At 55.3% G+C, this 24,269-nt stretch overlaps 1 protein-coding gene across 1 annotated transcript in view; it reads left to right on the top strand.

The window, feature by feature from the left end:
- LOC122365238 (protein tramtrack, alpha isoform-like) overlaps window positions 1-24,269 on the top strand; it is a 44,892-nt gene that overhangs the window by 11,579 nt on the left and 9,044 nt on the right. Inside the window, exons 2-4 of the mRNA XM_043336244.1 lie at window positions 4,509-5,283; window positions 13,549-13,623; window positions 19,362-19,416. Coding sequence (XP_043192179.1) covers window positions 4,534-5,283; window positions 13,549-13,623; window positions 19,362-19,416 — 880 coding nt within the window. The 5' untranslated portion in view covers window positions 4,509-4,533. The remainder of the gene's footprint in view (window positions 1-4,508; window positions 5,284-13,548; window positions 13,624-19,361; window positions 19,417-24,269) is intronic.

The following is a 24,269-nucleotide window of genomic DNA, read 5'->3' as shown; positions in this document are numbered from 1 at the left end:
GCAGCCGGTTTAGCCCCCACTCACGCGAGCCGTCGCCTCCTCCCTGGCCACTCTGGTGACATGTGGAGCGGACGGGACGCAGCGGCACGTCTGCCGACCTACCTTCGCGGAGAGTGGCGACACGCCAGCGTCGATCGCCGATCTGATAGAGCTCTGGACGCGACTCATCCGCGCGGGCCGCGAGCGCTGAGAGGTAACGAGCCTCGTCGCCGAGCGGGCCGCGTGATGAGGCGAACTGCGGTCGCATTCCGTCCAGCCGGCGGTGACGGTCCGGCATCTCCGGCCGCCCAGTCCGCCGAGAGGGAAGTAAAAAATCCGATCGGTCAATTAGAACGGCGGCGAATGATGTCCGGGACGCGCCGGTGTGTGCAGCGAATGCTGATGTCCCCCGGTGGCCCCACGGCGCTGTTGCGACATGACATGGGTCGGTCTCTTAGGACGTGGTGTGATGGTGGTGATGGGCCGGAATGATAGCGGACGGTGCACCTGTCATGAGAAAGAATGGGATGTGGAGCAGACTGTTCTGGATCGCGCAGATTTACTATATGAGTGACTAGGAAATGATTTGAGTGGCGTTATCAGCATGCGCTAGATATGCAAATTTTCGTCATTTTGTTTTCGCACTTGCACTTTGAATTAAATCTCAGTTATGTATTTCACACCGGGAGCGGGACCCTGTTTTTCGTATAATACTTGAACCAATAAGTTTTGTTCATTACGTGGCATGTGTTTTCACTTTCAGCCATCTATGGACCTGTCTTGATTCATGGGCTTGATCCATACTCTTGGTGCTATCTTAGGACATTATGCGAGACCCTTGCCCCTTCTTTTGTCCCAAATACCCATCAGGCCAACTTTGCTGCGGGGACACTGAAGTTTGCTTCACTGCAACTACTTCCATAAACGATTTGCTCGTCTGAAAGAGCCCAATTTGTCCTCCAAACTTAAAAACCTAACCTTTCTGTTCGTGGGCTGTAGCTATAGCCCGTAGTTTCTTGTCAAATAAATCGTGCAGATATGCACTATGGACGAGTGGGTCTGGCAAGGATAGACTATGGCTGAAGATTGCAGATGTTGGTCGTTCTGCAATCCTCCAGCTACGCTCCTTGACTCGTCTTTTTTCCCGTTTTAGCGGCCAGAGTAGTGACCCGACAGCTACAATGGCGGGCGGGGAGGGTTAAAGGGACCCTCCCACCTTCAAAAAAGTTAATGAATTGGCATAAAAGTGATGTAGCGTGAATCACAAAGAGCGAAAATGAACATCTACCAAATTTTACCGGAAAATATTCACCCGTTTTCGAGATATAAGACTTTTATTTTTGTTTACTTTTTGGGAAATCCGCTGTTTCTATGACGTCACATAAAGGTTTTCTTTACGTCGGCATTTGGAAGCAATAGTTTGGTATCAAAGTGCGACAGATATTGCGCGAATGACGCGTTTATCTTAACAAGGTCAATATATGATGGCCAATAAAGGATTCCAGGACAATTCTTATGGCATTTCTTCGTATCGCAATTCTTCGTCTGCAAATCTTCGTCAGGGCATTTATTCGTACCTATCGCATTACTTTGTCTCGCACCAGGGTATATGAAAAACGGCTCGCATTTCTTCTTCAACGCAAATATATGCAAGAGTAAGCATTGAGGGACAAATAAATGCACCGACGAAGATTTGTAGACGAAGAAATGCGGACGAAAAATTGTGCTACGAAGAAATGTCATGCGAGGATTCGTTCGGGTACCATGACGGTGATTTCAAAGTCAAGGTTCACAGCTGATCTGCTAAATCAAGCCAAGAATCCAAACTATCAAAAAACTATAAATATTTGTTTGTCTGTCACAGAGGTCTCAAGCAATATAAGGTTGACATATGTTGAATCAAAAATCTACTGCCACAACTCACATCTCCTGCCTTAGTTTATCATTGTTGTTTTAACTTGCTTTCAAGAGAAACAGAAGGCAGAAGCCAGTATCTGATATCACTTCAGATGATTGTTTCAAGATCTGAGTTCAAATGGAAATAAAAGCAAGCTCAAGATGAAACAGGGATTATTGCTGTTAAAGTAGTTTGGCCATGATACAACAAGCACATAAATCATTAGCCAAATCAAATACTGGTTGGTTTGTCAAGATGTTTGTTGTCTGTCGTCTGTCGAGCTGCTATGAACACTGAACGCTCTCACTCTTACTTTAAAGATAGTAGTTTAAGTTGAATGGTAGTGAGCTGTAATTAGACAAAGCAGCTATTCAGTGCTCACATCAAGCCAGGCTAGGAAATGGCATCAACTGTGGTGGGAGGAAGCAGGTTCGGCAGCCCTATGTTGTAAACTTCTGTTATGCCTTGTGTTTGATCAACTGATGTTTTCTGCTCTGTTTTGTGCAGTGATAGTAGCAGGTAACTGCATGCTTGTCAAATTATGTGAATAAACGAAATCATAACATTGCATTTTTCTCTCCATGCAAGGAACAAGTAAGATGTTGTAGAAAATGTAATAGAGGGCTGCATTGCTGATTTTGCACTTTATCAGAGCTTTATTTAGAATTGCTTTCCTGAAAGCTACACACAGGCCACAGTGCTGAAATTCACAATGTCATAGCTTTTGGCAGAAAAAAGAAAAGACTTACCCAGGTAAAATTGGCTGAAAGTATGGCAGAGCAGGTCTTGATGCGTATGCCCATCCGTGTGCTTGCCGAAGCCGAACTGACTGCAACACATTTAACTCTGACCCACCATGGTGGCTGGCATATCCTGAACTTTCACCACTCTAAACAAGACAACTTTCAGCCCTCAGCATTGTATTAAAACACTGTACAAAACACTCAAAATTTGTTTCAGTGCCATCCACAGACAACATCAGTCGCCATTCACCAGGCCAGTAAAAACAGAATAGATAATAGCTTCAAACCCATGTAGTCAGAGTTACTAGGTCTGCACCTCAAAACAAAATCCAGGTGACAATGACATTCACCACGCCAGTAAAAAACAGGTACTTAGGTAACATAACAGCTTCAAATCTGGTAACATGTTGGTCGGACTTTACGCTACCATATTTACATGGAATAATATGATACCAAACAATAGTGCAACCATTCTGGATAACAAAAGTGTATGATAGAATTAATTTAGAAAACTTTGGCAGCATGATTTACGAGCACAGGCAGGTGTTACCTACCAGCCTTCTCAATGCTCGTAAAACCAACATTGTAGTTTTGATTTTACCTTACATGATAACACACTTGGCTGCAATGGCACATTTAATTTAATACTGTGAAAAGACCAGTTATAACCACTTCACAAGCACAATTGCACCTCATGCCGACATCCTTTTCCAAAGACAGTCAGCAGCGTCTTTCGTCAAAACTGGATGATCAATCCCCTTTCAACTGTAAACATCAAAAATATTTCTTCATGGTGTGATCTCCATATGGAAACCTTGCAGGAAAAGAATTAATGTCAATTGTCAGCTCTTCAAAATTTCTTTGGACTTTAACTTGGAGTACCATATCCAGTTTGCTTTGATATTTTGTTTTTTATTCCATGTTGAAGTTGAACACCAAGCTCCAGATATAGCAGGCAGCTTGATCATCTTCGGCCTTGGTATAATATCAGTCCAAGTTCCAGTGGTGGGTATCTTCTAATATTCAAATTAAAATGAAAAGCAATAGGCTTTCTCAGCGCCGACGACGGATTTCACGTTGATAAAAAAGGGAGCTCAAGGTCAGCAAAACTCGGGTTCAAGGAATGGCGGGCGTTGAAATGACTGCTGACGTCATCAAGAAACCGCTAATGGTTAAGAGATAGGGACTAAGCTGGTCCCACCCTGCAAGTAAAGGGAAGAAATTTCTTGAACACCATAAAGCTGCGGGGGTTGCGACCAGGATAAATGGTGGTTTCTGAGCCTGGCCGCAAACTTGGCTATCTCAACTCAAAACTAATGTTAAGGTGGGATGGTCCCTTTAATGTCCGCCATGAGCTATGTGTTTATATTACGGTGTGCCGCCGCCACTTCACGTGAATGGTGCTATGTATATTTGTGTCGAAATTTATAGAGGACGGGGTTTGATCGATTGGGTGTTTGGGCAGCACGATAGTCGTGCGGTGCGATCAGTCGTAACTGTCTTTTTTGTCGTGCTTTTATTTTATGTACTGTAGGATCGCGAGGCATCTGTTCGGATGGGTGCACAAGCACATGTGCGGCTTACAAATCGTTCACCTTGCTCTTTAACCTGTTTATCGATCATTGGGGCATTCAGCACCCCTGATCTTTGGATAGTCTGGACTTTGCTTGTTCATTATATTTTACCAGTTATTTTTCAAAGGAAATCTCGGCTTTGCATTCTGCCTGATGTCGAACTATCGCTGCCTCTTGGATGTGCCGTCAATTTCGTTTTACTCTTACTTACTCTTACTCCGTTTACTCCGTTTACTTTACTCTTACTCCGTTTTACTTTTGCTAATGTGCCGTCAGTCCCGGACTGACCCAAGTCTCGTCCTCCTGTCTCCACAGACGGCTGGACTACCTCTCTCTCGCCATGGACGCCAGCCAGCAGTTCTGTCTCAAGTGGAACAACCACCACAGTAACCTGCTGAGCGTCTTCGAGACCCTCCTCCGCTCAGAGGCCTTCACCGACGTCACCCTTGCTGTCGACGGCGCCAGCATCAAGTGCCACAAGATGGTACTGGCGGCGTGCTCGCCGTTCTTGCAGAGTCTACTGGCGGAGCATGTGACGGCACATCCGATTGTCGTCCTGAAAGATATCCGTCTTCACGAGATGCGAGCGCTGCTGGAGTACATGTATCGGGGCGAGGTAAACGTGGCCCAAGAGCAGCTGGCCTCGCTTATCAAGGTAGCCGAGACGCTGCAGATCAAGGGTTTACTCGACATGGGCCGATGGGAGGCAGAGAAGACGGGCAGTGGCGAGAGGGCGACAATTGAACCTCGCCAGCCCTGTCCCGACTCGAACCGGCACTCTCCGGAGCTGGCGCAGCCCAAGCAGCCACCTCCTCCTCCGCCACCAGTGGAGGCTCCGCAGGTGTCCGCGCCCCAGCCGCCGCCGCACCCCCTGCACCCGGCGGCGGCGGCAGCGGCGGCAGCAGCGGCAGCAGCCGCCGCGGCCGAGCTGCAGAAGAAGAAGCGGAAGCCGCAGGAGGTCTGGTGCGAGAGTAACCCGATCCTGCGCACGGTGCTGGGCCACGGCGGCATGTCGGCGCTGGATGTGCCCTCGCTGATGGCCGCCGCCATGGGACGCGAGATCATGGACCGGGAGTTTGCCGACAGACAGGTGAGGACGGCTGTGCTGGGCCGGGGGATGGAGCTGGGTGGGTAGTGGAGAGTGTGCATGTTCAATGTTCATATGCATGGTTGGCGGGCGAGATAAGCTGCTGTACTCGTATGTAACTTCGAAGGATGCGCTTGAGATGTGTGGTCGTACTTTCCTAATACTCTTTGCGCTATCGACATTACATCGATAATACCGTGGCGTTGCACCTATATTTCTTTCGCACATACTATTGATGCGCGTACGCCCTGACTATCAATGGCGCCGATGCTTATTACGAGCGAGCGAGCGCAGCGAGCGAAGCGAGTCTTTTCAATATAACGGAAAAATCTCAGTATGAGCGGCCCGGCCCGGCCCGGCCCGGCCCGGCCTGTAACGCTTTTGAGAGGCTTATATCTCAGCAACCGCTGGACCGATTGGCCTGCGGTCTTTTTTGTTGGGTAGCCCCATCCCTTCTACCCCGTAATTGACTACTTGTGATACATCTAAGTCACCGTCGTGGCACGTGCCACGTGAAAAGTCAAGGGTGTTCAAGCAGTTTTGCAAAAGTAGTGATTTTGAGAGGCCCATATCTCAGTAGCGGCTTGAGCGATTGTCTTGCGGTAATTTTTATAGGGTAGCTGCATCCCTTCTACCAAAGGTCGGATACTCTCGATGCATGTGGGTCACCCCCAGTGCACGTGCAAAATACAACAATAAGATGTGTCAAATTTGTTCCCATTTCAGTAACTCGGTAATTACTGGGGCGATTTCGCTGAAACTTGGCATACAGGTAGGCACCCACCAGGCAATGCATTCCCATGTGTTGCGGTTAGGGTGCTACTGCACGTGCGCACGTGCAGGATGCGTTTCCAGATCTCGAGAACGGCTGGGCCGATTGCGCTCAAATTTGGTACACGGTTGGGGACCGGTTAGTAGGGTGCCGTGCAAAAGTCATTTTGGACCCCGTTTGCACGTGCGCACGTGCAGAATGCCGCTTCCAGATCTCAGGAACGGCTGGGCCGATTGCGTTCAAATTTGGCACACCGCTAGCGACCGGTTAGAAGGGTGCTTTGCACAAGCCCGTTGGAAGTACCCTCTCGCCCTTCCGCACGTGCAGGGCTCACTATCTCGCTCGCTCGTTCTTCGCCCAAAAGGCGTTTTACTGGTTTTATATGTACTTCCAGTCGTTATTAAACCTATAAGCGCCATTGTTATTGTCTCAGCTTCCGTGGTGCCTTATTATAACACAATTTTACTTTTAGATCAATCTTACCGATATCGGAACCTTTTTATATGTTGTAAAAAGCATCCGCTCCGTCGCGCTGAATCCCCATCAGAGTGTGACAGTCGGATTACCACAGAACCCATCTCTATCAGGCGGGCATTCCCCAAATGCCGGCCGCGGCCGTCCCGACTGCCGTCATGCGCACGGGTTGCGTGAACCGCCTTCCGCGCGTGCCTCCCTGGTTCCGAAAACTGTCCATTATGGATCGTCGGCAGAATGTGTGATCAGTCACCGGTTTGGTCAGTCTGAGCTCTCCGTTCCCACCGCGTCGCTCCAGGGCTTGTCTACGCTCTCCCGTTGTTTTATCTCGGTTTGTCCCAAGTCAGCACAGTCGCAGTAGTGATTCTGCGACGCGAGATATCGCGCTGCGCTCACTGGAGGCGGCGGTCGGACGCCTGAGGCGCTGTCGCGTGCAGTGTTTACCTGTGATGGCGACCGGCCGGCGCCGGGTCCACCTGACACCCTTCTGGTGGTGACGTCACAATGGAGCCGAACGGCCCCAGTGGCCTGTCCCCGCCCCGGCGGCCAGCACATACCTGTGCGCTCCAGTTACCAGCCGGCTGTTAGCAGTGATGAAACGCACATAGTGCACTTGCTAAACACTAGGCATACGCTACGCAAATGTTCATCATTTGTCATTCATTAGGCATTAATGATCCGTGAATTACTTAGCTAAAACCGAACATAACGTGAGCATGATAGAGCCTCGCCTGGCCCCTACATTGTTTGAGTATTCCTCATTCACCGCTTTTGGCCTAATCGATCACTTCTCGGGATTCGCTTTTGTTTGCGAAGAAATCGATCCAGTTTTCCGGAGCCGCCTCAGCGTCTCGAATTCCTTTTAACCGCGCGATCTGAGCCGGTCGCCACCGGATCGGTGGGAGGTCGGGCGGGTGCAGCGCAACCCCTGAATGGCACGAGCCGATCCGGGTCGCTTCCGGCGGCCGAGGACCGGTGCTCAGTTGGCCGCCGCGGACCCTCGGCGGTGCTCGGCTTCCGCCGCCCGATGGCAGAAGTGCTGGCTAAACGGCGCCACATCCTGCACTGATGCTCGGGTGTGGCGGCCAGCTACCTGACACAGGCCTTTGTGGCTCGTCTCCACGGGCGCGCGCGATGCGACACCGGACGCTGGCGGCCCGGCGCCCCCGGCCGGCCCCAGGCCGTACCTGGTGCCGCCTACCCCGCCCCCCGCGGAGTGTGCAGATCAGATAGCGGTGCCGGGGAGACAGGATGCATGAATGTGATCTGGGTGAACACTGCACTAAAGAAAGTGACTAAAACTTGATGCCACACTGTGTGATTGTGACTCACACGTCTTCGCTTTCGCCATTGATGCCTCCCACATGTAAGGTGTTTTCCTCCGCTGTCCTTAAATTCAAATTACCGCTGTGTGCACTGACACGGGCGGTAATGAGGTGCGGAGACCGCCGAACCCGCCTGATACCTGGTCCACTTTTGACAATGGCGTCCAGTGCTCACGGCGTGTCGCTATACGCTCATTATTCCGGTACGATCCTCCGCTGCGCGCATTCGGCTGATGACGTGCCACGGCTGACCGCGCGCCGCGCGTACGACGACGGCGGCGGACCATCGGCGGCGTCGGTGACCTGCGCCGCGATCTGTATCACCGGCAAGGTCGAGCGAGGCGCGTCAGGCGCGGCCGTGCGCCATTACCGGCCCGAGATCTCCGCTAAATTGCTTTACAGTCGTCCAGATATGCGGCGAGCGGCGCGGCCGAACGCGGGTGCCGGAGAGCGCGTCCTCTGCGGGGGTCATCGCTCGCGACCGCTCGACTCGCGGCGGCCAATCTGCCTTCCGTCTGTCCGGGCAGAGCGCTCCCGGCTTCCATCAGCGCCATTTGCATATCGTCACGCGGCGGTGCGAAGTGGCCGGTCGTGCCGATCGGTCTCGCGCACTGCTCCCGAATGTCCTGTCTGAAACGTCCAATCTTGTGACCTGCCTGTGTGCTATGCCGTGGACTATCGAGAGAGATCGTTTTGTGCCATGCTTGTTAGTGACCACGGCCGTCCGTTGTCCTACCGACCCGTGCAGAACCTTCCTCGGCCGTTCGTCGTTCCGAGCCAGTGGTCAGCGGTGCCATTCTCCAGCGCCTGGACGGGGCGAATTACAGACCGCCACCCGCCTCCTGTCCGCCCTCACCGCCCGCTCGTGCGGCGACAGTTTCAGGAAGGCCGCCGTGACCGGTGTCCTACTGGGCTGCGGCGGTGGTTTGGAGTTGTGGACCGAGACCGCTGACGGGTCCACCGAGGCGTATTATTCAAAATTTTCGTGTCGCTATTCAGTTCCGTTTGCCCACTGTCTCTGTCCCCATTGTATTCAGACCAGAAACAGAGAACCATGCCTTTTCTGATATGACAGCGTTATTGGCTTATCGGGATCGGAGCTCGCTTTATCAGTTGCCCCTTGTCTCTTCGAGATGGACGGATAACAGCTACCGTTGCACATGTGCATGCAACAGTTCCCGTTGCACATATGCAAGCTACAGATTTTCATCTTTTCTGCTGGTCACGTTATAGTTGATCAGTCCTCGTTACCCGCTTTCAACGGCACCCTGTCCTCTGCGTCTGCACCCATGACACTTCGTTCTCAGCACCCACGACACTCCGCCCTCAGCACCCATGGCATTATCATTGGCACCCACGGCACTCCATCTTCAGCACCCGTGGTACTCCGTCCTCGGCACCCATGACACTTTGTCCTTGTCGCTCGCGACACCCGACGACCGCCGGACTCTGGCATCCTGTTGGTGTTTATGGCCATCAGGATTGTTTGCTGATTCGCTGTTTGTTTGCTGATTCGCTGTATGTTTGCTGACGGCTGCCGATCGGCGGCGGAGGTTTTTACGGCTGCGTGCGAACGTCATCCAAACAGCTCCCGAACAGGGTCACTCGGCTCGTGCAGTGACGTGGTTTAGGCGGCGAGCGAGCATTGGCGGGGCTAGAAAGGGGTGCTCGCTGCAGAGCATACCTGCATTTTCCAAAACGTACAGGTCTCGCGAGATTAAGCGGTAGGTTTTGCACTTTTACATTTCCGTTTATATCTCAGAAACTAATCGATCTATGATGAATCCATTTTACACGATCATGGCCGGCTTGGTACCCAACAAGTCGATCGCACCTTCACCATTTAAAAGTTTAAGACGACGAAGATATAGCCTGAAGTACACTAAATTTTCTAGGTGCAAAACCTACCGCTAAAACCCGCGAGACCTGTACCTATCTCTGTATCCTAAACAAACTTTGTTTCCGTATGCGTCAATGCGCGATTTAAAGCGAAGTTTTAATTCAACAAGGAAAAAGGCAAAGTTTCAAAAGTTTGAACGCTCAGGAGGAGGAGTACGTTTAACGCTTATGACCATCTGAATGCGCCAGCATGCGATTTCATGTGCTCGGTCGGTCGGTGACGGTCGGGACGGTCATGGCGCTCACTACGGTCGCGCTGCCGTGGTGGCTGGCGTGGAATGATTGAGGAGGTTTGGCTGTTGTGAAAGTATGGATCGATGTCACCTGTGTGCGGCGAGGAGTAACGCTTTGTTTAATTTGATGTATACGTTCGGGTACGTATATGTGTATCGAAAGCGCTTCCGTAGTCCGTACAGTTGGTGTCGCATGATGCAACACATGGGCACCTGATCTGCACATCCTCCACCTGACGATGAAAAAATAAAGAACACCTCTCATGGCCACAGTGCATCAGGTGTCAGGGGTTGAATGACATTGGTCTTGTAATGGCAGCCAAGTATGTAGTTAGTTCTACAGTCCACATCCACACTCAATAGGTACTTTACTTCACTCCATTCCATTCGAATCCTAACCCCGCTCCACTGTGTCCAGTATCCATTCGACTCCGCCGTGGTGGTCAGCAGCGAATCAAAGCCCGTCAGATTCGCGCGGCGTTTCACGGCGTCAGCAGTGGTCTGCACTCCCGGAATTCAGTTAGCCAGAACGTCCAAACGGCACGCCCGCAGACCCTCGCCGGCCCTTTGACTGCTGAATGGACAGAAGGTCGGCGGTTTTGAACGCGTCGTCTGGTGAATTCGCCATTGAAAAGTTCTTGTGAATTTCGGTGTTTGCAGTGCGTCTTGATTATCTGCGAGGCTTAGAAACGCCGATGAGCCCATTTTATAAAGTTCTAGTCGATTGCTAGGTGCTAAAAAACTTTTTCACTACCCGAATAATTGTTGCCAGAAAGTATCATAGAGATCTTATATACATATACATGTATATAAGATCTCTATGGAAATTATGCGTGACTGTTTTATCCAATTTAGTTTCATTAATGCTACTTTTTAATTTTTTACAGTGAAACACTCAACATAGTCATGGGTGTGTGCAACCGGCCTTATACACGAGAAAGTTTCATGCGCCCTGCTAATTGAGAAAAAAAGGTTCATGGCTCCCGGATCCCGGCTTTGAACTCATGGCTCCTACCTCCTGGCTCCTGAACCTCACCCTCAGTCTTCTGCTGGATCCGGGTTTTTGGATCCAGCTTCTGTGGTCTGCTGGCTCCTACCTCCCATTCCCGACTCTCGGTCCCCGGCGCATGTCCCCCCTCCCCTCCCCTGCTCATCGCTCCCAATTCGCGGCCCGGGGCCACCAACCGGGCCGGCCACCGCGTCGCGCCGCCCCCGGCAGCCCGGCCAGTATTTGTACGGTCCGCCGCGCGCCGCAAAAACTGGCATGCTGGCGCGAAAGGAAGAAGCTTGTTTGAATAATAACGCAACTTGCAGTCGACTAGGTGCGCGGCGGCGGTTTTTGCGAGCGGCCGTGGCCGGTGGTGACGGTGGTGCCCGCGGCCGTGTCACCACCGCATTGCGCTGCGTGCGCCGCTGATATGGGCGGTTCGGCATGGTGAGCAACACACGAAGGTGTCCCAGTTGAAAGGAGGGCTGGAGGTGCATGATAATGAAAATGTGGAGCGTGATGATGCTTGCGGGGTTTGGTAAAATGCACCGTGTGCGTGATTTGTGTGCTCGAGGGCGGTGAAAACAATTCCTGGTGTTTGCAACTTGCATTTGATTCGCTTGCCCTTATTATTGATTATTTCTTGTCAAATGTTTGCGCTTCATTCCTCAAAAAGTCTCTGCTTTTCTCTGTGACACGTCGTCCCATGATTATTGATGAACGCTCTGCTTGGACAGAATTCATAAACTCAGTGTTGCGCGAAATAATGGGAATGCGGAAGGGTTTCCTGGTGATGGGTCGTTAATAACGAAGACAAGCTTTTGGTATGTTAATGGGTTCATTTAGGTAAAATTATATGCGATTTAACTGATATCCTTAGGCTAAGCGAAGGGATTCCATGGTGTCATATCTAGGTTGCCCGCTAAGTCTTCTTTTTACTAATATTCCGTTTCGGGCACTTGGAGGACATTGAAATTTGAAAGAGGTAATTTCTTGGTGGTAGTGACCCTTTACATTAATCTTCATGTCATCGTTCTTTCATTTTCTGCGTAGCCCATTCTCCTTTCATCATGTTCTGCCTCCGGCTGCACGCATTTTGAAGTCGACCGCGAATCTCCCATGAGCGATGTTCCTGCCCAAACGTGCCTCTCCTACCGGCCACAAGGAATGCCACTGGCCACGCCTTCTCCCCATGACGCTGGAATGACACGTCCAAATCCATATCCATTAATTATCCGGGGCGGCGCGGGCGCTAATCGCGATCGTTTCCACGTTGCCTTTTCGCCGCTGCCAATTAAAGCTGGCGCAGGTCGCGGCGACGGGGCCGCGGCGGGTCGGCGCGTCCTGCCCTCATCTGCCAACGGTCTCGGTCGCATCAGATACAGAGATTCCCAGCTAATGACCAGCCGGGGACGCTGGGCGCCGCGCTGGTCGCCGATGGTAACCGGTTTGCGATCTGGGCCCGTTCCGCGGCTATGACCACGACCCCGACCAATGACAGGTGCCGCCCTGGTCTGGCGGATTGGTCAGCAGGACTGAAAGGGGAAATAACGATCAATTGGTATCACGGAATGCGAGAGAAATCGGCAGGTGCAGAAGCATTGGGACATACTACTTTCGAGAGTTGAATCAGCATCAGATCAGATGCGGCTCGTCCCCAGGAATTCGCTCGCCTACCGCCGATGCCGGCGCCTTCCGTGTGGTGACGCGCCCCGCCCGGCATCCGACCTTGATCGCAGGGGTCTGACGGGGCGGCAAAAAATTGGAGCGAGGGTCCGAGAGGCGCGTCCGCGCGCGGCGCCCGCGACTACCGGGCACAGGTCCCGCGGGGGCAACGGCCGACTGGCACTGCCATTTTCCGGGCGAAGCTGTCCCTCGCGGAGAACTGGCGCCAGTCCGCGGCGTCCTCCTATCTCCGCCCAGGGAGGGCGGACGGTACGGGAAGCGGCGGCGGTTTGAAAAATCCTCGCGGATTTTATGCTCAGGGTCGAGCTCGCAGAATGGACGCTCGCTGGTCGCTGGCGCGGTTTGTCTTGTTTCGGATGGTCCTGGCGGGTCACTAGCCTTTCGATTACATGGTCGTAAAGTTTTTGTTCGAGAGGGGCGTAAGATTTCAAGGTTGTTCATTCACGTATAAGGGCACACCTGTAGGCCAGAACACTGAGAGTCATTGTCCTAATGCGAGGAGCGTCCGCCTTGTGCAGATAAAAAGAAAAGTGCCGGTGGGCGTATAGTTTCCTGCTCTGGGTGTATTGTCTCAAATACTTCTTTGTAACATTGGTGCGCCTTTAGCAATTATAATCCCAATCAGAAATAACATTTTAGCATGGTGTCTTACAATTTGAGACGACTATATAAAAGTATATTCCTCTGGCTAATTACGATCACGACACTCGCTCGCCAATTCATCCATCTCTCATTCATTTTGTCTGATCGAACATCTGCCAGTGATGACCACCTGTTACCTCCTTTACCTCCTGTCGGTGCCACGTGCCTCGGGCTGACCCGACCCGTGCCCCTATCGACGTGCTGTAGTGTTGCGCCCGATGTCCTCTGATTGATGTTGTGTGTTCACAGGTGATGTCCAGCACGGGATCAGAGGAGGCCCAGCCGACGCCCGGCACGCCCACCAGTGAACCGGACATCGACAAGGTGGGTGTTGTGCCTCGGCACGGTCTGCACGGAATCCTCGCTTTCCGGATTGAAAATAGCGGTAAAATAAATTAACTAGACTGAAGATATCCCTTTCACCTGCCTTTTTGTCCGTTTTTTATTTCCGAAACAGTTTAAATGTTTCGATTGCCAGGTAGCTGTTGTGATTACCTATACCGTGTCGCATTTTTGCAACACCATTCACTGAAGATGAATTCCCAAACTAGCATCTTTGTCCAAATTATCCCAACTTTATACCATCTTAACATATTGTGTTCAACGCTGAGTGGCTTTGGTCTATGGAGCGTTATAAACGCTCCAATGTGAACATTAGCATCAACACATGAATACCTACCTTTATATATACCTACCGGTTGACAACACAATAAACACATTAGCGAATGCTTTGTTACTTCATCGACCGTTGCCATTTGCCTGTTCACCGCCTCCATGCATTTTGCCTCTTATTATTGTCCATCAAACTCGATAACATTCGCAAAGTGCAATCCATCGATCGGATCTATCGATTATCTCGCCGCCAACACACCGCACTACCGTTGTCGCAAAAGCGCACGTCTACCTTATGTGCCACCGATCGCCAATAAAGGACCATCGGCGCACCACGTGAACCGCCGACCGCCCTCCGCGGTTCAGCCGCGCCAGTGTCGCCAGCGACGCGACGCGGCCGGTCACCGGCGGTATTTAGCATCATCGCAGTCAGCCAACCGCCTCCCGAAGCGGTAATGATGCCGGTTATTTGCGCCTGGCCGCTGCGGTGTCGGTGGCCGGTGTATTCGCGGCTCTCGTGGCCTACCGGAACGGCTCGGCGGCGGGCCGGCACGTAATCCCACGCCGGCACGCCGTGAAATTATCGCCGCTCGTCACCGCTGGCTGGGCTCTCTCAGGAGACGGCCGCGCCTCGCCGCCGCGGTGCCCGTGCCGTGTGCACGCGCTAACCATGCGCCGTCGGCTCGCACGGCGCCGTCTGACCTGCCTCACCAGCCGGATGGTTGTAGGCCGTGTTTGCTCTGTCTGCCGGCGGCTGGTCAGTCTGCCTGCCGGCTTATTATTGAAGCGAGTGGCCGGCCGGGTGGTGATTTATCGCGGTTCTGGGCGGAGCCTGGCGCGCGGCGCGCAACTTTCTCATCTCGGCGGCAGCGCGCCGGCCGGCCGGCCGGCCAGCCGCCCCCTCATTCCTGCAGAATGAATGCGTTCTTTGACTCTGCGCTAGTTGGCCCTTCCTGGGTCGTAAAGCGCTGGCCAGAGTAACGACCTGTTGGGGTAATGCCCGTTTTTGCCAGCCGCGCGCCGGCGAGGCCGAGCGCCATGCAGATCGCGCGCCGGCCGCCGCGGGCATCGCCAGGCGGTTCACGTGCCCGGCCGGCGGCGGCGGAGGCGCCCACTGTCGGCGGCGGTGCGTCGTGTCCGACGAAGCGTCTCGTCGGTAACGGGTCGCCGCGACGGCTGATCGGCGCGCGCGCGTGGGAGTCGCCGGTAGCGCGGCGCGCGGCGCGACTGTGACCCGCCATTATTTGCGCCTGGAGCGCTAGATAGCCACGGTCACGGGGAGGCCGGGGCGCCGCGGCGCCCTCGTGGACTGCCGCCGGCTCGGTCACCAATTACGCGGCGCGGACAGGCCGCGGTGGCGGGCCGCTTTTTGCCGACAGCGGCCGCGCTAACCGGGCCGGCCGGGCGGTCTGTACGCGGTGCGACCACAAAAAGCGGCCGAGTGTCGCCGATTCGCGACCGTCGCTGACCGGCGAGCCTTGCTGACCGGCCGGTGACACGGTGACGGGTCGGTCTGGGGAGGGCGGAGCAGGGTGCCGGACCGAGGCGCGGACCGCGCGGCATCCTGTCGCCGCCGGTGGATCGGCGGCCACCCCAGCTGCGAATACCAGGTCATCGTGACCGGCCGTGCCATTCGAAGCGGGATGCGTGGCAAAACATGCCTGCACAGATGCGCCGCTGCGGTGTTTCATGCGGCGGTAGAAGAACTCGAATGGCGACGCGTACCAGCAGTTGGTGTTGAGGCATCGCAGGCATCGAGTAAAGCGTTCGATCAAACGGCTCGGCTAATCTGCAGTCTGTAAACGTTCGCTCGAAGGTAACACGAGTGCCTTTTTGAATATGCAAATATGACATTTAGTAACACCTGTAAGCCGTATGCGGAATGTAGATGCGGGAAACTTAGCAACGCCGAAATGAATGGACTGCAAAGAGCAAGCTATCGTTTAAAGAGGCACACTTAATAATGTCCAGACAGGCGTTAGATGATATGATAGCCCACCAATGCGTACCTGCTCTCGTTAAATCGATCTTCATTCACGCCACTGCTGTTTGATATCTTCTTCAAGAAAATGTAATGGACTTGCTGCTCACAGTTTCCGACAGATTTCCGACAGATGTTTAGCTACTAACCCGCCAACAGTCTGATAGGCTGGCAATCCACAATATATCGGCTCGGCCTGGTGGATGGGGCTCAGTGAGGACTCGTCTTCCTGTAAAACATACAGCCCCTGCCTCGCTCAGGAGTAAAGGCCGAACTACACTGCCCCTTTTTGCGTGCGCTTATACGAGGCGTCGGTTTTTGCGTGATGTTGTTCCCGAAAAACTTTGTGTTATTGCTGAGCGTTGGAGACGGAGTGACTTTCGAGCGACATCTCGCAAATCACGCACATTTGGATAGGATGCACGCAAATCTCAGATGAGACGCAGGCGATGACACGCAATTTTATTATATCTAGGCATAGATAGCATGATTCATGTTATCTATGATCTAGGACAATGAACAGTTATGATGTCACGCAAGTTTTTATCATCGTTATTTCTTATTTCGTAACAAAAAAGCTCGCTTATTTCAGCATACACACACACCGTTGCGCGGGCACTTGGCAGATGACATGACGTGGTGTGAATTTTCGCACGCCCGAGAAGAGGTGTCACAACGCTAGCTGTGAAGCAATGGGGTCATTCTTTGAGCTGAGCAATTCACAATGCATGGATGATTTTGAGCTTGGTAGAGCTACGGACTGTTTGCTGTCGATTTAACATGTTTTTATAGCGCCTGATTTACTTCCGGGAGCTTGTGGGGCAGCCTATTCCTACGGCTCTGACTGCTCGTACGGAGTGAAAGCTATTCGGAAAATTCACCCGATAAATTACAGTCGTCAGTTTTCCCTTTTCTGCTTCAGCTTTCGATAGTCATTGTTTTACACTCGATGCCTAAGCATAGCATCGTACACAGCACGTTTGCAAGCTCAAGCCACAATAAGTTTAACATATTGTCATCCGGTATCAACAGTTCACAATCCAACGCACTTGTGTACACAATTGAGCACGCACTAATACGCGTGTAAAACTCAGTAATAATCTGTTATCGCTGGCTGACCGTTTCTCATCGCACCGTCCTTTGTTTTCGCCGCCGGGCCGTTACGGACGGTGGGCGCCGTTTACTCGGGGTAAATAGCGTGTGCCATTGTGTCAGTGACGGTACGGCTCGTGGCCAGGCGCGTGCGATCCACCTCATTGGCGCAGTGACACCCCATTGTCCGGCGCCCGGGCGCTGCTGGTGGCGCGGCGGCGGCGTGGCGGTGGTGCAAGCCGGTCGGCAGTGAGGCAGGTCAGTTTCGACCGCCGCCACGGGCCGCCGCCTGCCGAGCTGTCAGCGCGCGCGCCCATGGGTGACGCAAACTGCTGCTCGCTACTGAGCCTGGGCGGGCTGCGAGCAGCCGCGGACGCTACTGAGCCTGGGGGCTGGGCGAGCTGCGAGCGACCGCGGAAGCCGCGCGCGTATGTTTGTGCGCGACAGCGCGTCATTGCGCCACTGGCTCGCCGCGCGGCCGGGCGTCATGGGCGGTCGCCGCCCGCGCCATCCGCTCTGTGGTGCCCGCGGCGCGATGCCAACGAACGGGTTATGTGCGCGCCGCCGCCGCCAGCCGCCAGCCGGTGCAAGCAAACAAGTGGCGACGCCCGCGGCACGATGAAAGTACGCTTTATTGGCGGTCTAACCCAGTTCCACGCGGAAAGACGGGCCGGGGAAAGGTGGAATTTATGCGTGCGCCCGAAGCCGTTACGATGGCGCACTTTCGGAACGTGCAACCTGCGGCGTCACGCCGGCGGAGAGCGGCGTGAGCAGCCGATCTCAATAGGCGCCCGCTCGCGTGCGTGTGCGTGAGCGGTGGTCCCGAGGGGAGCGGCCAGCCGCGCCCTCCGATCGGACGAGCCCGTTACATACAGCGGGGCGTGTTTGTTTCTTAACTGCCGGCACATGAGAGGACGAGGAAGGGACGGCGCCCCCGGGCCGGTTGGGGTGACTACGCGGATCGAGCCCCAGGTGGAGAGGGTGGCAGGTGGGACAGCGCGACACTTCCGATAGGCAGAGTCATGAGATGCGATTTCAGGTGCCGAGGAGTATGACAGATACTTTGAGCTACGTATTACACTGCATGTGTAATACGTAGCTCATGTGACCTGCAATTCGTAGATTGCAGGTCGGTGAGCTGCAATCTACGAATCGCTCTATCCGATTAGTTCACTGCCTCTTTTCTTAGAAACCATTGCAAGCCCCCCCCCCCCCCCCAAGGAAAGTCCGTGGCTCGGTTGAGAACCAATACCGTTCCCATGGCTGAAAAAGGCAACATCCGCTGCCAATAAATGCTCCAGTACCGTCATGTGAACGCACCTGAACGGCCGGCACCAACCCGGCTTATTAGCGCCTTGACGACTAGCCTGATTGGGGTTGGAGTTCACATTAGCGCTCGCCCATCAGTCCGGCTCGGCCCGGGGGACTTCTCCTCCCCCTCAGTGCCATTTGGGGATCATTCGCCCCGACTCTGGCTTCCTGATTGGTCGGAGCCGGTGCCGGTCAGCCCGCGATGACAGGTTGGCGCGCGCGCCGGCGGCAGTGCGGTTCGGCGGCGGGGGGGGGGGGGGCGTGGCCGGTTTTTGCGTGCGGCTGTGTGAGAGCGCGATGGGCGGCCGCCGCCGAGCGCGACGGTCGCCGCCGCGGCAAAAACGGCGCGCCACCGCCGGCAGAACCCACACGGACGCACACGGAACGGCACCGCGCGCCGCGTCTGTCGGCGGCGACGGCCGGTGATTTCACGGACGGCGAACCGGCCGCTGCCTCCTCCCGCCGGTCGGCGACGGCACGGTACCGGTGGGCTGTCGCCGGCCGCTCCGCGCGGACCGTGGGCGCTGATAGACTGCAGAGCGGATTCGGTGGCATCCAATCACGAAACGGGGATGAAGAGAGAACACCTCACTCGAATCACGAAACGAGGATGAGAAGTAGGCACAGAACGGCACTTCCGCCACGCACTGCCCGGAACTCAATTTTGAAATTACGCCGCAACAAATGTAGATTTAGGTGTATGGATAAGCTTATTCACTAATTATCTATTACATTGTCATTCTTTGAATCGCTATTAGGTACACACAAATCATATCTCGGTCGTTTTTCGTCAGGCCCACTCATTTCACACCTCAAAAGCGCCCCCTTTCATGCTGGGACTTCGTCTGAAAAACCCATGTCACAGACGTGCCAGGTCCCGTGTTTTTACTCGCAGCTTCTTATTGCTTCCTGAATGGCGTGGATGCGCTCATGACTTTATGTTTAGGAACAAAAAAGCTTGCACACATGTTTGTTCTTCTAATGCGAATCATGACCTCCACGTGAGAATCGCAATGACCATTGACCAATGACCATATCTGACCGTCTCATTTTTTCTACTTTTCAGATAAGCAACGGCTCGGTAGGCGAAACTCCGCCTCCACATTGGGATTACAACATGTGTAAGTACCGACTATTACGTAATGACTTGCCAGATATGCTCTCATCCGATGGGCAGAACGGATGACAGGACAGCTGCCAAATGAGTCTGATGTTCGAGAGAGACCTGACCCGGGTCGCCACCTGCCTCTACCGGCCCGGTCCGCGTCGGCTGGGACCGGCCGCGCCTTATCACTGGCGAATCGCCGCCGCCGGCCGCGCGAGGACGCGTCAATGACGCCGGACCCGCTGCCTGCCCGACTTATTATTCCAATTTCACCTTTCACTGAGGACTGCCGGCTCGTCCCCGCGCGCAGGTCGGGTCGCTGTCTCGTGCGTGGTGTGCGTGCGCGTATGTGCTCGCGCTGCGCGCGCGGAGGATCCCAGGTGGATGTCGTCTCTCCCCGGGATGCCACCTGGCTACGGCGGTGACCGTTGGGGCGACGGTGTGTGTTTGTTTGTATGTGTGCGTCTCGTTCGGGCCACTTGCCCGCGAGCATCGGTTTAATTGAAGTGTTCCTGTTGTGCCGCGCTGAGCGCGATGCCGGCATCGGTGGACGAAATGAAGCGTGTTCGGTTCAGCAGATCCGGTCTGGGTGCGCCCCTTGTCATCCGGGTTTGAAGCAGGTGACCCATTCATGTGTCTTGGTGCCATCTCCTGTCCCGAATCGGTCAACGCTTCCCCATTCCCGAAACGCAGACTCCGCTCAGATTCATGACTCGTTGACTCGCCTTAGTTTGGTGACTGCGACTGACTAGGTGGAGAGGGTGCGCGGCGAAAGCCGGTCCCCTGTCGCGCCGATCCTGTCCGCTCTCTCGCAGTCCCCAGGCGTGTCATGCAGCAGCTATCCATGCATATTCATCGGCGCAGTGCACTGCGCGCCGCTGGGCCCAATTCCCTTTCCCACATCCCTGCATCGTAGCATGTCATTTTCGGTGATTTGTTTGTCATTACCCCGGTGTTTGCGCGTTTTTCTGCCCGTTTTTGCCGTGCATTGAAGCGAATAGCCAGCCGACCGCAAGCTGAGTTATAGGCCAATGGAGAAGACGTTGCCCTAGGTCTGTTATTGCATGGGCCGGCCGGCCGGCGGCCGCGGTGCGCCGCTAGGGCCCTCGGGCGAGGAGTGGCTGAAACTGACTGCAGCCGCGCCGCAGCGCGCCGGCCGCGGTGACAGCGGTGGCCACGGAAGCGGTGCCGCGCCCCGGTGCGCCGCTCGCGTTTGAAGCGGCCGTTTAATCTGGCCCGCTGGCTGTCAACGTTTTTGTTTTTCGCGTGTAATGGTCGCCGGCGGGCCGGCGATGCGTCTCGGCGGGCGGCGGAGCGGCGGCGGTCCGGTGTCGCCCGGTAGCACGACACCAGGCCGTCGCTCGCAATCGATGACGGCGGCTGGTACGGCCGTCACCGCCGCGGCCGATCGGCCCGAGCGGACGCGACGTCACCCTCATGGCATGCGTGCACGCAGCGCGGTCCGTTTCCGTCAGCCAGCCGGCGACAAACGCACAGTGCGAACAGGGACGAACGGTCCGACTGTCCGTCCGGCGGACACTGGACGACGGTGACGGTCGGCAGTCGTTAGTGTCGTCGTTTGGAGCGACGGCCCGCTTTACTGCCGGCCAGGGGCCGTCTGTTTATCCCGGAGCCGGCCGGCCAGGTCGACGACCCTCGCCAAAAGCTGATCTGCGCCGCTCGCGGATTTTTCACTCATTGTTGTGGACCGCATTCCGGAGCATCTCCGTCGGCCGGTGGGCCGCCGCTGCCGTCGCCGGCGGCGGATTATTTATTTATGCCGGCCGGGCGGCGAGCATGGCCATTCTGTGGCGATTTCACACGGCGCGTCGCGCGGCGCGCGGCGCCGGGGCGGACAGGCCGGGGACAGGTCGCCCGTTTGGCGAGGACTCGTTTGGTCGCCGCCGAGGGCTGATGGTCAGAGATGATTGGCCCGGCCCGGCCCGACCGAGACCGGTTCCTGGCGTCCACTGATAGAAAAAAACCCGCAGCGGGTAGATGACCTTTCCCAATTTCGCATGAGAGAGGACCCTTTTTACGACGGTCAATTCGGATCGAGAATGGTTTTTTTGCTTGAACGGCCGACCGGCGCGCTGGCAGTGGTTCAGTGCGGCCGTTCGGCCGTCGTGCTCTCGGAAGAGCAGGGCGGACGCGGGGCAGCCATGTGCGTCTGGCCGCGAGCTGCCGTCGCGGGGTGGCTCGCCGGTCGCCGCTGACAGCTCCATGAGAGGGCAGCAGCCGCCGCCGGGCGCTCCGACGCCCGCCGCGCTGATGAGCTATGGTATTTCGCATCTCGCCGCGGGCGCACCCGCCGAACGCCGGCTCGGCTCTGATGAATGTCGATTCCGCGCTGCCGCAACGGCACAGATAATTAACGCCGTGCTGTTTAACTGCCGTAATGGGTTCAATGCCTAGGCGACCGCTCTTCGCCTCGGCGGCACGGCCGCGTTTTTATTTGCGCCGCCCCGTTTATAGACGCCGTCGATCGCCGCTCGACCATAATTTTGACAGTAATTAAACGCCCGATCGGCCGGTGGCCGGCAGTCGGCACTTGACCTGGGCCAAGCGGGCGGCGCCCGGCTCGCCGCGTTTCGCACGATAATAAACCGGTGTATCCGGCGGTGCCCGGGGCGCCCTCGGCGGCCGCCACACGGCCTCGCCGCCGGCCCGATCGCCATTTGTCCGCCGTCGCCAACGATGCGGTAATCGTGCGAAAGCGGCGTGGGCGTCGCCGATTAGACCATTAGCGCTCTGAGACCGCGCCTGGGCAGCGGCCGGCTGTCCGCGGATGGTCTCGGACACGGCTCGGACGCGCGGCGACACGTCGGGCCGCGACCCTGCCGCTCGCCAGCGCGCGCGAGCCGGTGAAAAGAGATGCTGCAGCCGTCTTTTTGCCGTCGGGCGTCGCGGCGCGGCGGCGGCATTAGAAAGCGGCCAGCCATGGCGCGACTGCAGGTGCCGGAATAGGAGCGGCGCGGCCGGCCGACGCACCTGTTTACCGCCGGCCCGAGCGCATTGCACGGCGCGCCGCCGGTCCGCCGCGCGTGAAAGGCCGCCGCGCGCGCCGCCCGCCGTCCGTCCGCCGGCCGCCCACCCCTGGCCGTGCTCAACGAGCGCAAAAAGCCGGCCGTGCGCCGCGCCGCTGCTATATGTGATCGTATATTGCTGGCCGGGCACGACGCGGCATTCTTGCGCCGCTCGAGCCGCCGGCGGGAGGCTGGTCCGATCACGGCCGCCCCGGTCCGCCAGCCGCGTCGCGGCCCGGCCCATGGCGCGCTGCGCTGTTTATGTGCGCCGCGCCGCGCGAGATGGGCTCCTCCTCCTTCCCGGATGGTCTTTGGCGGCGGTCTGACCAACGGACTGAGGCGGGAAGAACACGAGGGAGCTGCAACCGGGTCTTTGCCGAGCGTGCTGCCGTACCGCTTTCACTAAAGAAGCCTCTACATAGTCAGGTGTGCTCTTGATGAGCATTGCAGAATTAATCCACACGTGAATCCTGTGTTAATCCTGTATTTAATTAACGTTTCGTCTTCTCGACTTGCATTGTGCACCGTGCTCAGCAGTGCAGTGGCTAAAGAAGCGTATATTTCTGCCTGCATTTTTACATCACTTTCCGATAAGCTAATCAAGTCATCCCATGGCGACTGTCTAGTGTCTATGTCCCGTCGCCGTTCGTTCCGGGATCTCCGGCCCGGCTCCCGAAATAGTCGCGGCGCAGTGACCAGTCCGTGATTAGTACCGTGTTTGGGCCGGTTATCTGCGCAGCCCCGGCGGCCGCAGCAGGACCTTATTGGCAATATGGTGGGGCGGCGCTCCATTCCACTAATGCGGACTGATGAACCCTTGCCTGTTCATCACTGAGTCGATGTATCGGCGGCGGCCGATATGTCGCTAATAACCCGAGCGGTCCGGACTGGGAGAGGCGGGATGCCGAGAGGGCTGCTCGCGCCAAACGCGGCCCTGCTGCCGGGAAGGCAGGACGGACCGATAGTCGATAGGCACCGGTGGGCCTGAGCGGGGAGCATAGTGAGGAAAAATGTGCGCGGGGCGAGGAAGGCATGCCTGTGGGATAGACGGGTTATTCGCGATTTTTTCTGACCATGCCTAAATTTGGACATGCACGAGCGCTGCAGACTAAGTAATAATAGGTCATTCGATTTCGACCATTTTCTTCCGTCATTCCACAACTTTTTGCGTGCATGCGCCACATGAACACAATTTTGTACAACAGGCTTATCACAAACCCTCTGTAATTCATGAAAACTGGTTTAAGTGTTTAACCCTCGCCGGCACAGGGGGGGGGGGGTTGATGCAACCCCCCCCCCCGAGGTTTTTCGCGAATAACTCGCGTAAAAAGCGGCCGATCGCGACGAAACTTTCAGTACCCTCGCATTGATCAATTTTACACGTTCCCTGAAAATTTCAAGACCCTGACCCCAATGACCTTTGACCTGTGACCTCTTTTCCGTGACCATGTTTGACCGAAATCGCGATTCGGCGTACATATGTCGGCTCGCATTAGCCGCGCGTTTGCAAGCTTTTCGTGGTTTCAAACGTTCAAACATGTGATTTGATGTTGCTCCCATACATTAGGGTGGGTGTCAAGGTCACCTGAAGGTCAGGTCAGGTCATTGACCTTTGGTGACCTCGGGTGACCTCGGTTCACTTTTTCGAGTTTTACATGTTTCTAGGCTAGTTTTTGGAGCTGAATTCGAATTTAGCAACCATTTGAACATTTACGAAGTAGTTTTGCTACCTTCGTAACATGCTACGAAGCTGTCAGAGGCGGTTGACACGTATTACGAATACCCGTCACAACCCCTACCGGTTGACCTGACCTGACCCTGGTCTAAATGCTTAAAAACATCA

The sequence above is a fragment of the Amphibalanus amphitrite genome, unplaced genomic scaffold (genome assembly GCF_019059575.1).
Source record: "Amphibalanus amphitrite isolate SeventyFive unplaced genomic scaffold, NRLGWU_Aamphi_draft 000725F_arrow, whole genome shotgun sequence".
NCBI lineage: Eukaryota > Metazoa > Arthropoda > Thecostraca > Balanomorpha > Balanidae > Amphibalanus > Amphibalanus amphitrite.
This window is presented reverse-complemented; position numbering and strand designations above follow the sequence as displayed.